Below are 12,858 nucleotides of genomic sequence, written 5' to 3' on the forward strand. Positions count from 1 at the left end.
AGTTTGTGTCTTGATTATCTTAATTATGTTGATTTAAATTTTGTACATGAACAAAAGTGTTCTTTATGAAAATTTTTTCATTAATAATCTATAACCGATGAAAAAATTCTTAAGCAAAGGTTGTTTTGTGAATAGCGAGTAGAAGATAGTGTGTTGCTGTTGGCTTTATTTTGTGCATACACCATAGTGAATGGAGAAGTAACCTATATTGTGTTCTTAAATTTGTCACTGTTAACTATGCCAGTAAAATCACTTGAATATTGATTTGAAGAGTCTTTGAGTTCTTCAGATCTCCTTTCCATTATCTGCACCAAAAAAAGAAAAAATGAAATCATCCTATGGATTTATAATGTTTACTAAATTTTAACTTTGAGAATTTTAAAAGACATGCAACATGAATTTATACAGAACCTGCTAAATAAAGTAGCTGCCAGTGCCTCAGGAATTCCTGCACCGATAGCCTCTAATGTTCAGCATGGAGGATGTCTCAGGGACCATGTGGGCCCTGTCTTGTGCCACAAGGACAAATGCTTCATATAGCAGGTGACAGTAAATTATTTGTATTCCGTGGCTAAAGAATTTGTGACTGTCATATTGAAAAATTATTTGGTTGAAAATTATTTAAACATCATAGAAATCATGTCCAACAAGATATCCTTCAACTGCTGAGAAGTTGTCAGAATCATATTTTTATAATTATGCTAACAAGGCACCCAGGAGAGTGAAAAACAGAAGAGCTCACTCAGCATTTCAGAAAGTCTCTGTTCCATTTTGCCTAGTTTGACACATCTAGGTTTTTTTTTTTAAGTTCTTCTAAGTTTCAAAGGAAATCTTGCTTGTCTTCAGCAAATGACTGGGTATGCTGGTATTTTTGGTAATGCTTTGGATGTCTGTCAGCTACCAGGTTTAAAAGTAAATAATGCTGTTTGAATTTCAAAGGATTTATTTGCAACCAATTGGGAAATAATAATTAAATCAGCAGATACTTATACATTTTATGTGATAGAAGTAGTCTAGTCTTCCCTCTTGAAAAATGGATCATGTATTCATTTTTTTAACTATACTGTTTAATATGATCCCTACTTTAGAGTAAAAGTTTCAACTAACCTACCCATTTCTTCTTTTGTCCTCTTTCTCTCGCATTGTTTTGCCTTTGACTGTATCCATTGCGTAATTTCACATTCAACCATGGGTTTGCTTTTGAGATTAGACTGTTTCCATGTACCCACCTTCACCACTCTTCCACCGTGTTTCATCATTTTCACCAAACCTACTGCCAGTCCCTGAAATGGACTTGCTTTCAGACATTTCAGAGGAAGACCCCTTTGGGGAGGCTGAGCAGATCACCCTAGACAGCTTAGAGCTCCTTTCCACAGGTGAAACATCAGAGCAAGGGGACTCTGAAGTTGCCATACCTGATTCAGTCTTGGATCCTACTGTAGTCCCTCCTTGGCCTGACTGTCCTTCTCCCATCCATGAGAAGACTCCTAAAGCGGCTGACCATGATGATTCTGAGTGTAGTTACTTCTCCTTCAGTTTCTACAAATGTTTCCCCTCTGGCTTCCCCTCAATTCTTGATGAAGATGGGTATCTTGCTTTCCCCAGCCTCCCCAAGGTCTGGGTCTCCTTCCTCCCCGCTGGTGTTCAGCACTATGTCCCCATCACTTCCCCGTCATTCATTCCTTCCCTTATCCTCATCTTTGGGCTACTTCTCTCTGCTTCTCAGTCGGTTCCTTTTTCTCTCACCTTCTCCCTTCCTCTGGCTCTATCCCTCTGCTATCTGGAGGCTAAAGCCACCTCCTTTAATGTTGCTTCTGACTGTGACTTGAATGACAAAACAGAGGAAGAAGAAGCAGTTGCTGGTACTACTACATAAGCTTGAATTTGTGGAGTCAACAAATCTATCCTTTATCTTCAACCTTTCCTAATATAGAGTGTAAACATGTGCATAAATTTCATTGATTATCCTCAACATAGTATTATCTGCACATTTTCACATATACTATGTTTTAGTGCATGAGAAATAGGTGTAGACAGTTCTCTATTGATATCTGTTGACCAGGTCCACACTTTGCTAGTTGAGAGCAAAATTACAGGGTTATTTTATAAATATCTAGATCATACTAGATTTTTAACAAAAGGAGTGGGCGTGGAGGGAAACCTGTGTTGCCCTTAACAATCATACTGGGTCTCTCCATTTTACAGACAGGTGTTAACTGCTATTCATTTAGGATGGAAACTTTTTGTTTTGTTATAGAGTAGAACTTAGGATGATGCAGTGGACATTAACTGTAATTGATGTGTATTAGTAGAACTCTTAGTATTGTTATTTCTCTTGTTAGAAATCCAAGCTCATCCTTGAATTTATGAGGAGGATGAATGTTCCTTTACTCCTGACATTTGTTAGTCTAATCTCAGAAACTCCTTATCTCCCTATTAGTGTAGCATTTGGGGACCAGATGAATTTTAACCATATTTTCCCCCAACTCTACATTATGTATTTATATAAAAAAGTGACTGTCAGGTCTTTTGTAAGGAAGAACTGTTATCTTTAACAAATGTGTATAAAAAATGAAACATGGCTTTTTCAAAATTTAGATTTATAACACTGGGATTATGCCTCTTAGTGCTCTTTTATTTGAAATTAGGTGTCTGGTTTGAGGATTTTTACCCCTATATAATCCAATTTTTTTCAAGTTTACTATCTCTGAACTACTAAGTCAGTGTTAATATGTGTAGTAGGTTTTTGATTGTTTTGCTACATGTGGCCTGGTGATTTAGTGTCTTATTCTTTGAGTTCCATCAATACATAGAGTAAATCACAAAATTTAGAGTAAACCTAAAGAAAAATGTGAAGATAATACAATGAGTATGCATTGTAGGAGAAGCCACAATTGTTAAAAAGTTTACCTGAGGAATACCAAAGATCAACATTTTAGAGATTTAAGTGTTGACCAAGGAATTGGAAGATGGTTCTTAACAGATTATTGAATGGCTGTGTCTTGAGCTCCCTGCTTAACCTCACAAAAATACTATGAATAGTAAAAGTAAGCATTTTGAACTCTCAGATTTGACACTATGTTCCCAGTAAAGAAGGAAAGGAATATATGTTATGAATTAACATGTAAAGCTTAAAATGATCTTCTTTTGATATCAGAACCAAGATTTTTCATTCTCACTTTTCTTTTCCTTGAGTTAAAATTCTGTCCGTATTTATGTTAGTTTTAAACTTCCAAATTCATTTTTTGGGTCATTAGATATTGAGAAATGTCTGACTATGAAAAATTGTTTTTGTTTAAATAATTTTATGAAAGAAAAGTGGCTATATTTCAAAGATTATTTTTCAATACCCACCATTTTAATATGAAAGTAGTTGAATAAACCAGTTTTCTTCCCAAGGAAAGAAATCCATATAAAAAAATGAATACTAGGGTGAAAATTTGTTCCCTGATACATAGCTAAAGACAAATATTATACCTTGGCCTATCACTAGTTGATTTAGACATTTCAAATTAGAACAGATTGAATTATGCCATTTTTGCACTCTCGTATTTTCATTCATGAGTAAAAATTCAAAAGCAGAGCACAATCTAGGGACTGAGAAAGAGCGAAGCTTCCCTTCTCCATTCCACCTTTGCAAAGGATCATTTCCATCATTTGTACAACACTGTAGGTGAAGAAAGAACAAAGTGGCTTAATATTCTGCATCTTCTGAGGGCCAGACAATAAAGGTTGGTAACGCTAGCTCATCATTTAAGTTCAAATCCAGCTTCTTTGCACGCATGGTGGAGTTTCCACTAATACTTCCCTTCTTTCTGGCCGTCTGTGGTGTGACTTTCAGGTGAAGATGGAAGAAGAGGAAACACAGCTGAAGGAGGTGGCTGGGTTTTTTCCCCTAAAGTTAAATATCTCATGGCTGCTGCCTGCCATTATTGTTGTTGGGGGAGGATGCACTTTCAGGGTTTATTTGTGAGTTGTGTTTGCTGTGGCTTTTAAGTTTTTAAGCTTTTTTTAGTTGTTTTTTTTTTAAATGTCTTAGACTGTCAAACTCTGGGTCATTTCTGGTGCTTGATGATTGATACACTTATGTTTATTTGCCTTTTCCCCCTGTGTGTGATTTAATTTCACAGAAAAATTCCTTGAGAGTAGAAGGGGATAATATTTATGTCAGACATAGCAATTTAATGTTGGAGGTTTGTATAATCTAAGAAAACAACTCTGTCCTAATGGCTGCCCGGCTGCTGTGGACGGGAGGTCACGCACGCACAAGCTGGCTGGCAATTTTCCTCAAGCACAGTGCATGGAATGCATGAGGGGACTTCAGCTCGGGAGTGCATGTTACCAGCCTTGACTGTGTTCTTTTAAAGTGGCTTAGGTAGGAATGTGTTTGCTAGAAGTTCTCAAAGTGACAAGTGGGAAAATCAAAAGTTCTATTTTGTCAAATGAAAAAAGTTTTTCTTCAGTAATCTTGAAGTCATTGTATAAGCAAACCTATTCTCTAATGGATTATCTCAAAGGCATAGAATCTGAAGTACCATGAGCCCATCTTTAATATATTAACCAAAACAGATATTTGTTGATCGGACATTAAATCATTTGAATCTTCATCTGTGCCCAGTTTTTTTTCCCCTAAAAATCCATGTGAGTAGGCATGTGGTTCACTTAACGTGTTCTGTTTGAGAGTATGCTAATTAAAGGAATTTTATTGATTAGAAAGAAAGAATGAGCAAGAGAGAGAGAAAGGATAAAAAGAAAGCTCACCCAATTAGGAATGTAAATTATGTTTCCCATGTCACGTGAGAACATTTTTTCCTTCTTATTTTAGGTAGTATGTGGCAATGTATTTGATGGAGAACTGCAGCTCTCAGTAATCTGACTAATCTGGTTGCTTTTGGTAGCTTTGATAACTGATGGAAATGTATTTTTGCCTAATTTACTAAAATGCTATAAAGTGTATTAAATAACATGGCTTTGAATAAATGTAAGAAATGTGCCTGATCTCAAGCCACAGTCATATTTCCGTGCCATGCAAAGATTTATAGATTTTCATGAGTTTTTGCAAATGGCTATAGAAGCTCATAGATGAGCAACTATGCTTGTGCATGAATATGGAATATCTAATTTTATCAGATGCATGACCTGTCCTTTGAGAGTGGGAAGAAAGCTATAATCCACAGGTGTCCCCATGATTTTTGAAACATAAGAAAACATTTAAAATTCAGTTAAACCACTTCTTGAACACTAATTACCTTTTATTCCTGCACATACTATTTATCAGAGCTAGTCTAAAAAGAATCCCACAAACACCATTTATTGGGGCCTATTCCCATGAAAATTGACCTGGTAGTTTTTCTTGTATCTTTGTCTGTGTAAGGATCATTTGGCATATGGGGTCGCTGGGCCCCACTTTTGTGCTAGGCAAACGTGAGACCAGTAAGTGGTTCATGTATTTCATAAAAAGGCCAAACAGAAGCACTGCTGGAAGCAGTAGTTTTTATTCCTTAAGGATTATAAACCACCATTGGAATTTCCTAGGAAAAAAGTCAACCCTTGGTTTTTCCATTTTTGGGGGGTTGTCCTAGTTTGACATTTCCTTCAGGCTAACTGTGCTTCTGAGTCCACCTTTCTCTGTTTTGTACTTGATTTACTGTGTTCACAGAATTCAATTTTACTTATAATGCTAATCAGAAAGGTAAATTTGCTAGAATAAAGTCATGGGCAGAGTTTTAAATCCAAGTATTAGAAAGAAGCATTATTAGCTATTTTGATGATCAGTTCCATGGCTTGCTTTTAATATAAATAATTGTTCCTTTAAAAATTCCAAATAGAGAGGGAATTATAATCTTTTAAAATATAAATCATAAACAATTACATATTGAGACTTTATTTTCAAATTTTGATGAACTCATTAAGGTTATTTGTAGGTAATAATATGGCTTTTGAGACTTGGCATTTTTCTTGCTTTACTATGTTTTTTAATCATAAGATTGCTTTGTCTTATTTTTTGGTTTTATTTTCTATTTTTGTCCTACTGGGTTTTTTCCTTTTGGATTTTTCCCCTTTGTTACGTTACATATTGCTAGGACCTGGATAAGGCCCAGGAGGACATACTGAAACATCAGGCTAGCATTAGTGAACTCAAGCGCAATTTTATGGAATCCACACCTGAGCCGCGCCCTAATGAATGGGAAAAACGACGTATCACACCTCTGTCCCTACAGACACAAGGGGTATGTCACTAGCTATTTGTTGGCTATATGTCTCACTGCAGCTGTTCAGTAAAAGTCAAGTTTGTTAATCTCCTATGTTAATTCTCAGGAAGTTAAAAAATGTTCCCATTTAATTTTTTTGTGTGTAATCGCTAACAATTTTTTAAATACTAAGTATTTATTAACAATGTAATACTTTTTGGCCTAGTGCTCAGGTAGACTATATGCTTCGAAATACTTTTGAAATAGTTTCAGAATAATTTCACTATTTTCTCAGGTAAATTGGTGGTAATGAATTGTTTGTTATATAGGGCATTTTAGAAGCTAACATTATATTGTATTTACTTTTTAGTTGCTGACTTCAAAATAAGAATGTTTACTTAATAATTAAATCATTAATAATTACAGGCATGTAGACTGCATTTAGAGCGGCTTAAGGTAATCACTGAGGATAATGAGTTAAACTTAGCTTTAAAGACTGATGAGCCCTGTTGAAAACTGCCATAATGTTATATATAATACAATGTAGTATCGGAACTTCCTAGTAATGAAATGAAGAATAGTGTTTTTAAAACATTTCAATCATACCATTTCTCCACACTCTTTTTTTTCCATCGTTTACTTCTCCTCACCACTAATATAAGTATGTACTGCCTTTAGAATATATTCTCAAAATATTTCTCTATTCATTCTTACCTACATCTGTTCCTCTGTGATGCTTCCAAATCCCTCCTGTTACTGACCAAGAACTTCCATGGGCTCATTTATCATGTGTGAGGAGACAGCGTTCATACTATATTTAATCTACAGTTTCAAAATTATATAAAGATAACGTTATCCTACAGTTTCATCTTTCCCTTTTCAGCATCTTGTCTGACTTGAATGTTGCCAAATTATAGACATTTGATTTAGATACTCTAGTGCTATTTTGATTCACCTTTCCTTAAAAAGCAAAGCTGTTAGTTGCTTTAAATTTCTAAGTTTGTGCTATTGAGAGGAAAATTGGTCTTAAAGAACAGATGAGCAGAAATCATTGCTGAACTGAAAAACAAAACTTTCAGAAATATAGAGATTTAAAACACCATGCATGGTCTTATGAAGTTGGATACAACTTAAATTCTTATTTTCAGATTTTTCTGAAGATAATCATGTCAATTTTAGCAGTCTATTCTAGAGTGGTGTGTTCTTTGGAGACACAGTGTGATGACATGCCAAAGTTTTGGTCTTCCCTTATGTGCCGTTGCATCTGGTTTGTTCCACTGACCTACACAGTTGTTTTGTGTTTGTACTGCTATAGGTGTAATGTGTGTGTCTTATTTGTTGATTGTATCTATTGTTTAAAACAATAGAGAAAAGGAGACCATCTTTTCAAGGATATTTTATCCATGAAGGAGAAGTACCTGATGGCAGCAACACGGAGAGTTGAAGAAAAAGCTCAGGAGGCGGACAAGGTGTTCACCTTGCATCCTTGGATCTACTCTTGCTTTTTTCCCTTTTGCTTTTACTTCCATCCACAGCTATAAGATATATTTATTTTTTCTTATGTGTCAAACTAAAAATATTCTAGAAATAATATTTCGAGATTTTAAAAAGTTAAATCCCCACATATAGAAGCATAGTATCACTGGGTGAGAAATACCATACTGTAGAAGCACTTTACTTGAAAATTCAAAATTTGAAATGCAGAAACATCACCCACTTTAGGTGATAAATCATCCCTAATTTGATGTATGTGGCTGACAGTCGGGAAACTCTTATTTCATGTGAAAATGCACTGTCTGTACAACACTTATGCACACTGTGGTGTTAACACTTTGTATGTGCTTTAGGTTACTAGTTTACTAATCACACATGGAAACCTTTTGAATTTGCATTTTTAAGATTTTTGACAGGGAAAAAGATTTTGGTGCACCATAGCAGCCTTCCAGATCTCTATGTTTCTCGAATATATGAAATATCTGACGTTAGTGAGGAAGTTAGCTTTCCATTGCTTTTATATCCTCATTCTTCTCTTTCTCCTGATTTTGCTTAGCCAGCTGGTCAGTCTGCTGTTCTCTGGGACTGGAAAGTGTAGAGTCTATTGGAGACAGACAGCAGACATGTAAATTAGTAATTAGAAAATCTGGAGTACTAAGAATTCATTGTTAAGAAAGTGAGATACAATGTTGTGTTGGGAGGTGATTGGGAAGGCTGCTTTTCTATTGTGATCAGGAGGAGATGGCCTTGGAATCGAAACCTTAATGATGACAAGGAGGTGCACATGTGAAAATTTGTCAACATTTAAGGAAGAGCAAATACAATAGCCCCAACGTAGGAACTAGTTTAAGGAACTGAAAGACCAAATGACAAGGGTTTAGTGAACAAGGGGACAAGGGGAAGCATGAAGGAAGGAAAGGTCAAAGAGGTTAGACTGCAGATCACATCAGGGTCTTAAAGACCGCATTAACAGTTTGGAGTTGTATTGTAGGAGTGATGGGAAGCCTTGGAGAGTTTTAAGGTGAGTGGTGACATAACCCATATGTATCTGACAGAAATCCGTCTGGCACTGGATGAGGAATGGATTATAGAGGATGTGGATGAGAATAGAGATTAGTAATGAGGAAAAAGTGTTTCCCTCCCACAAAGTAGGTTTTGTTAATCAATGGAGAGTATTTGTCAGAGCACACTATGGGGTGGAAGGAGGGAAAATAAATAGAAATCCCTAAACTGGAATTTGAGGTCTAGTTGAGATGAAATATTTCCAGAACGCTACAAATGAGAAAGATAATATCAAAGCTAAACCAAGTGACATATTTCTATACTTTAAAGGTTAGCCTGAAATCCAAAACCAATTAGACTCTGTGTATAATGAGGCCTTTCATATGCTTAGAAATATGTATTTTTAAATATCCCCAGGAGCAAGCTAAATGGCATCATTTGATCAAATTTAAGGTGGTGATGTCCTTGAACTTTTTGCAGTAAGAAAGTTTGGAATTTGGGTAGCGATGTTTAAAATTATTATTTTTCTGGATCTCATTTGAGGAATGTATAAGATGTCTTGTCATAGAAGTTATAATAAAGTGATGTGTGAAATTTAAATCTGGAAAAGCTCCTCAATGGTTTATCCACATTTGAAGTTACTGTTTTTTTCTGTTCCTTTACTCTCCAGTACATGCAGGAAAATAAATACTTATTTGACACACATATGGATTGTTCTGAATACTATTATCCATTGATCCACTCACCCAGCAAACATTTACTGATTACCTACATTGTATCTTTTTTTTCTTCAGATGATACACTATTACTAGTTGAAAGTATGTGAACAGTTGAGTCTACAGAATGCCTTTTCAATTTCTGTCTTTGTTTTATCTTCATTTTGGTTTGATTTTGTGGAGTTTATCATTTATCTTTGAATTGTAATCCTTATTGAAAGTAAAATTAAAAATTATGCATAAATGTATAATTTGTCCAAATTTCCATAATAGGATTTTATAGATTTTTTTAAAAAGCAATAGTAGTTTCTTGTTTAAAAAATAAATATATTGGATTTTCAAAATGGTTTTACTTTGCATTTGAACTATTTTGAGAGTAGAGCAGAAAATTGGAAACCAAGTCATTTAGTCTTTAATGGGTAAATAACTATTGTATATCATACCCTATGTATTGTGAGAATTATGATTTAAACTTGCATAAAATATTCTCTGATGAGCCTATAATAGAGATTACATAGATTATAGTTTTAAGGTACTTTTAAAGGTATTTTATTGAATAATTAAATGCATGGCACTTATTTAAACTCCTCAATGATCTCTTCCTGGGAGGGACACCTTTTCCACCCAACCTGCCCTTAGGGATGGTGTAATTATGGGCATGGCAATTAAGCTGAATTAGTCCAGAAGGTTTTTCTCCCCTGACTATTGCAAGTTCTTACCTCACTCTTCCTACTCTTCACCCCTTTAAGCTCACCATCTGAAGGGGCATCTCAGAATGTCATTTATTTTTCTTTAAGATCTCTGAATAGTGAAGTTAATTCGGAAATATTCTTGCACACTTCTGACGGGGGGGGGGGTGGAGTTCATGGTGACTCTTTACTGTTGGCATTTCAGCTTTCTGAGGACAGTTGCCAGCTTTCCTGCTGTCCCCTCAGACAAGTCAGGAACCATTTCTGACTTTGAGGTTGAAGGTTAAATTTGCCTTAATAGTTTTTCAGGGACAGATGATTTTTACATTGCTCATTGAGTTTGCAGTTCTGAGTTTGTCTTCCTATTTTGATTTTTTTTTTTTACCTGTTTCTTTTTGCCCCCCCCCCAAAGGACTATTTATTCATCCCATGGCATATTTAGCATGTCTGAGGAATTACTGTGGGTTGCTGTTGGAATGTTTGTTGTGCGTAGATTGAGTTAAAGTGGTGTGGGGAAGGGAAGAGAGATCTTAAGAATTGGAGTGGTAGGACAAGGTCTTACACAAAATGTGGAATATTAAGTGGGCCTCAGAAAGGTGGCAAAATTGGAAAGGCCCAGAGTGCATTGGAAGGGACATAGGCGCAGGAAGGGTAGAAGTACCCAAGTTCTAACAAAGGAATAAGGGTTTAAGATCTAGGGCCCCCTACAGAGACATTCTGTGTAGAAAGAGGTCAAGCCACTACCTCAGGGATATAGGAAAGTGTTTGGGTAGGTGGGTTGTGCTCAGTTTGTAGTAAAGCTTCAGTGATAAACCAAGGCATTTTCACTGGTGTCTGTAGGTTACAGCTACAAAGATTCTCAAGCTAGGTGGAAAACACGTTTAGGCAAACCTCCACAACAGCAGAGTCTTTCAGAATCCTCATCTTTCTTCCATTATATGCTGTTCTGTTGTTCTTTCTTGTGTAACCTTTCCTTGCTTTCCAATAGGTCACTGCTGTCTGTCCTGACTGATTGTTAATTCTTTGCTTTTCCTTTTCTGACCTCTCTAGAGCCTAGAAGAGGAGATAACATCCATTTTGTTTAGTGAAAAGGGCTTTTCTGATAGCATGAAAGCCACCTTCACTTCAGCCACCGCTTGGACAGCAGAGGGCGCTGTTGTGAGCGCTAATGCACCTTCTGAAAAGCTTTCTTCCTCGCTCTTCTCACACTTGCCTGAGGTGCATTTTACTTTGTTTCCCCTGTTATTAAAAGCCACATCTGAGAGTGATTTTCATTTTTTGAATATTCAGGCATCCTTCCCTCCATTGCTTTCACTGATGAAATTAAGTCTTCTGGGAGAAACATTCAAGAAACAGTAATTTGGACATGAGAGAAAGATACAGATTGGATGTATCTGCTTCTTTTGGTCAAATTAAAAAAGAAAAATATGCCTAAATTTAGAGACTCATTTAAACCATTAAGACCCAGAGTCTGAGTTGTTAAGCAGAGGGAAAACCCTCAACAAAGTAGAAGTTAAGTGCGCTTTGCAGAGTTAAAGTTTTCAAAACACAAATTTCAAGCATCTCTGATAGCTTGTAAATTTTAAAATTCTGTTTTTATGGAAAATTTTGAAGTGCCTATCATGAAATAATTGTTTTGAATGATGACCGTAAAGGATTCCCTTAACTTGGGCAAAACCCATTCAAGCCATTTGAGGTTAAAAATAATAGTAATAATAATTTACTTACCTATAATAATAATAATGAAATGCCCTTTTTGGAAATGTTGTGATCACTGGGTATCTTTATTTTAAGGAAACTTATAAGTAGTTAAATGTTACCTGTTTATCAAAATAAATTGAAAGTTTTCCAGTTTTAGTTTCTAAAACTTCTGGGTTTTCAATAAAACTGGAAAGATGACTCTCTTGTTCTGTAACATGATTTACATGGTGTTAATTTTGAGCAAAGAAAGCATACCCCAACCATGCGTTTAAGAATAATAAGGTAGATCAAAGAGAGTTTGTGAGTATATGCTGCGGAGAACTATGCCATTTTAGGATCTTTGGCTCATAGTTACCCATGTCTCTGGGACAGATGAACACACTCCTGCTATCTGTTATAGGAAAAAGCTCCAGTCCAGTTAGTATCTGGAGGGTTCAGAGGCGCAGTGCCCTTCCCCAGTCAGCATGAAGACACCTTGAATAAATAGACCTACTGGCTTGAACTGAATTATTTTTAAGTTAGATCACAGGCAGTAGTACCACCTGAATGTCAGAAAGTTGGCTATGCTTTAGTTGTATCATTGTAAAGTAGCCTTTTTTATAAGTGTAAGAAAAAATTGAATCTTTTGAAATGAACTCCAGAAGAAAGTTTCTACCCTAGTTAATAATCATAGCATAGTAATTTATGTTATTAATGTATTCAGTCAACAGGTATTTATTGAACATTTAGGTGCTATAGTACTCAACTAGAAAAATTAATTTACTCCCAAGAAGTAGATGTCTATAAGGGTTAGGAATGAGAATCTAAAATAATAAACTTGATTCATTTCAGATTTTAAAGATGCTAGTGAAAAGCTAAATTGTGAGAGAAAACACTCATAGCCGTCATTGACATCCACCCTAATGTGCAATATCCCCTTTACAAAGTGGGATGTAGTACAAAGTGGGATGTTAATAACCATTCCTCAAGTGAACATTTTTATGTTAATAGCCAGCTGAGGCCAACTATAATTTTGCAAATTAAAGCTGTTTTTTTTTAAAGAACCAGCAAAAAATAAAGGTTCCA

General features: G+C 35.6%; 1 protein-coding gene across 24 annotated transcripts in view; it reads left to right on the top strand.

Annotated features, from left to right (window-relative positions):
* Positions 1-12,858, top strand: part of EPB41L2 (erythrocyte membrane protein band 4.1 like 2) — a 202,950-nt gene that overhangs the window by 161,958 nt on the left and 28,134 nt on the right. For 8 of the 24 annotated variants that reach the window (XM_076002942.1, XM_076002955.1, XM_076002946.1 and 5 more), the window contains exons 13-15: positions 4,131-4,193; positions 6,084-6,230; positions 11,143-11,310. The exons of 8 other annotated variants lie outside the window; for them this stretch is intronic. In XM_076002942.1, the coding sequence (XP_075859057.1) occupies positions 4,131-4,193; positions 6,084-6,230; positions 11,143-11,310 (378 nt within the window). Of the gene's footprint in view, positions 1-1,210; positions 3,835-4,130; positions 4,194-6,083; positions 6,231-7,558; positions 7,661-11,142; positions 11,311-12,858 lie in introns of those variants that run through there. 8 more of the 24 variants (XM_076002952.1, XM_076002953.1, XM_012736607.3 and 5 more) reach the window with 4 other exon arrangements.

Source organism: Microcebus murinus, chromosome 5 (assembly GCF_040939455.1).
Source record: "Microcebus murinus isolate Inina chromosome 5, M.murinus_Inina_mat1.0, whole genome shotgun sequence".
NCBI classification, from domain to species: domain Eukaryota; kingdom Metazoa; phylum Chordata; class Mammalia; order Primates; family Cheirogaleidae; genus Microcebus; species Microcebus murinus.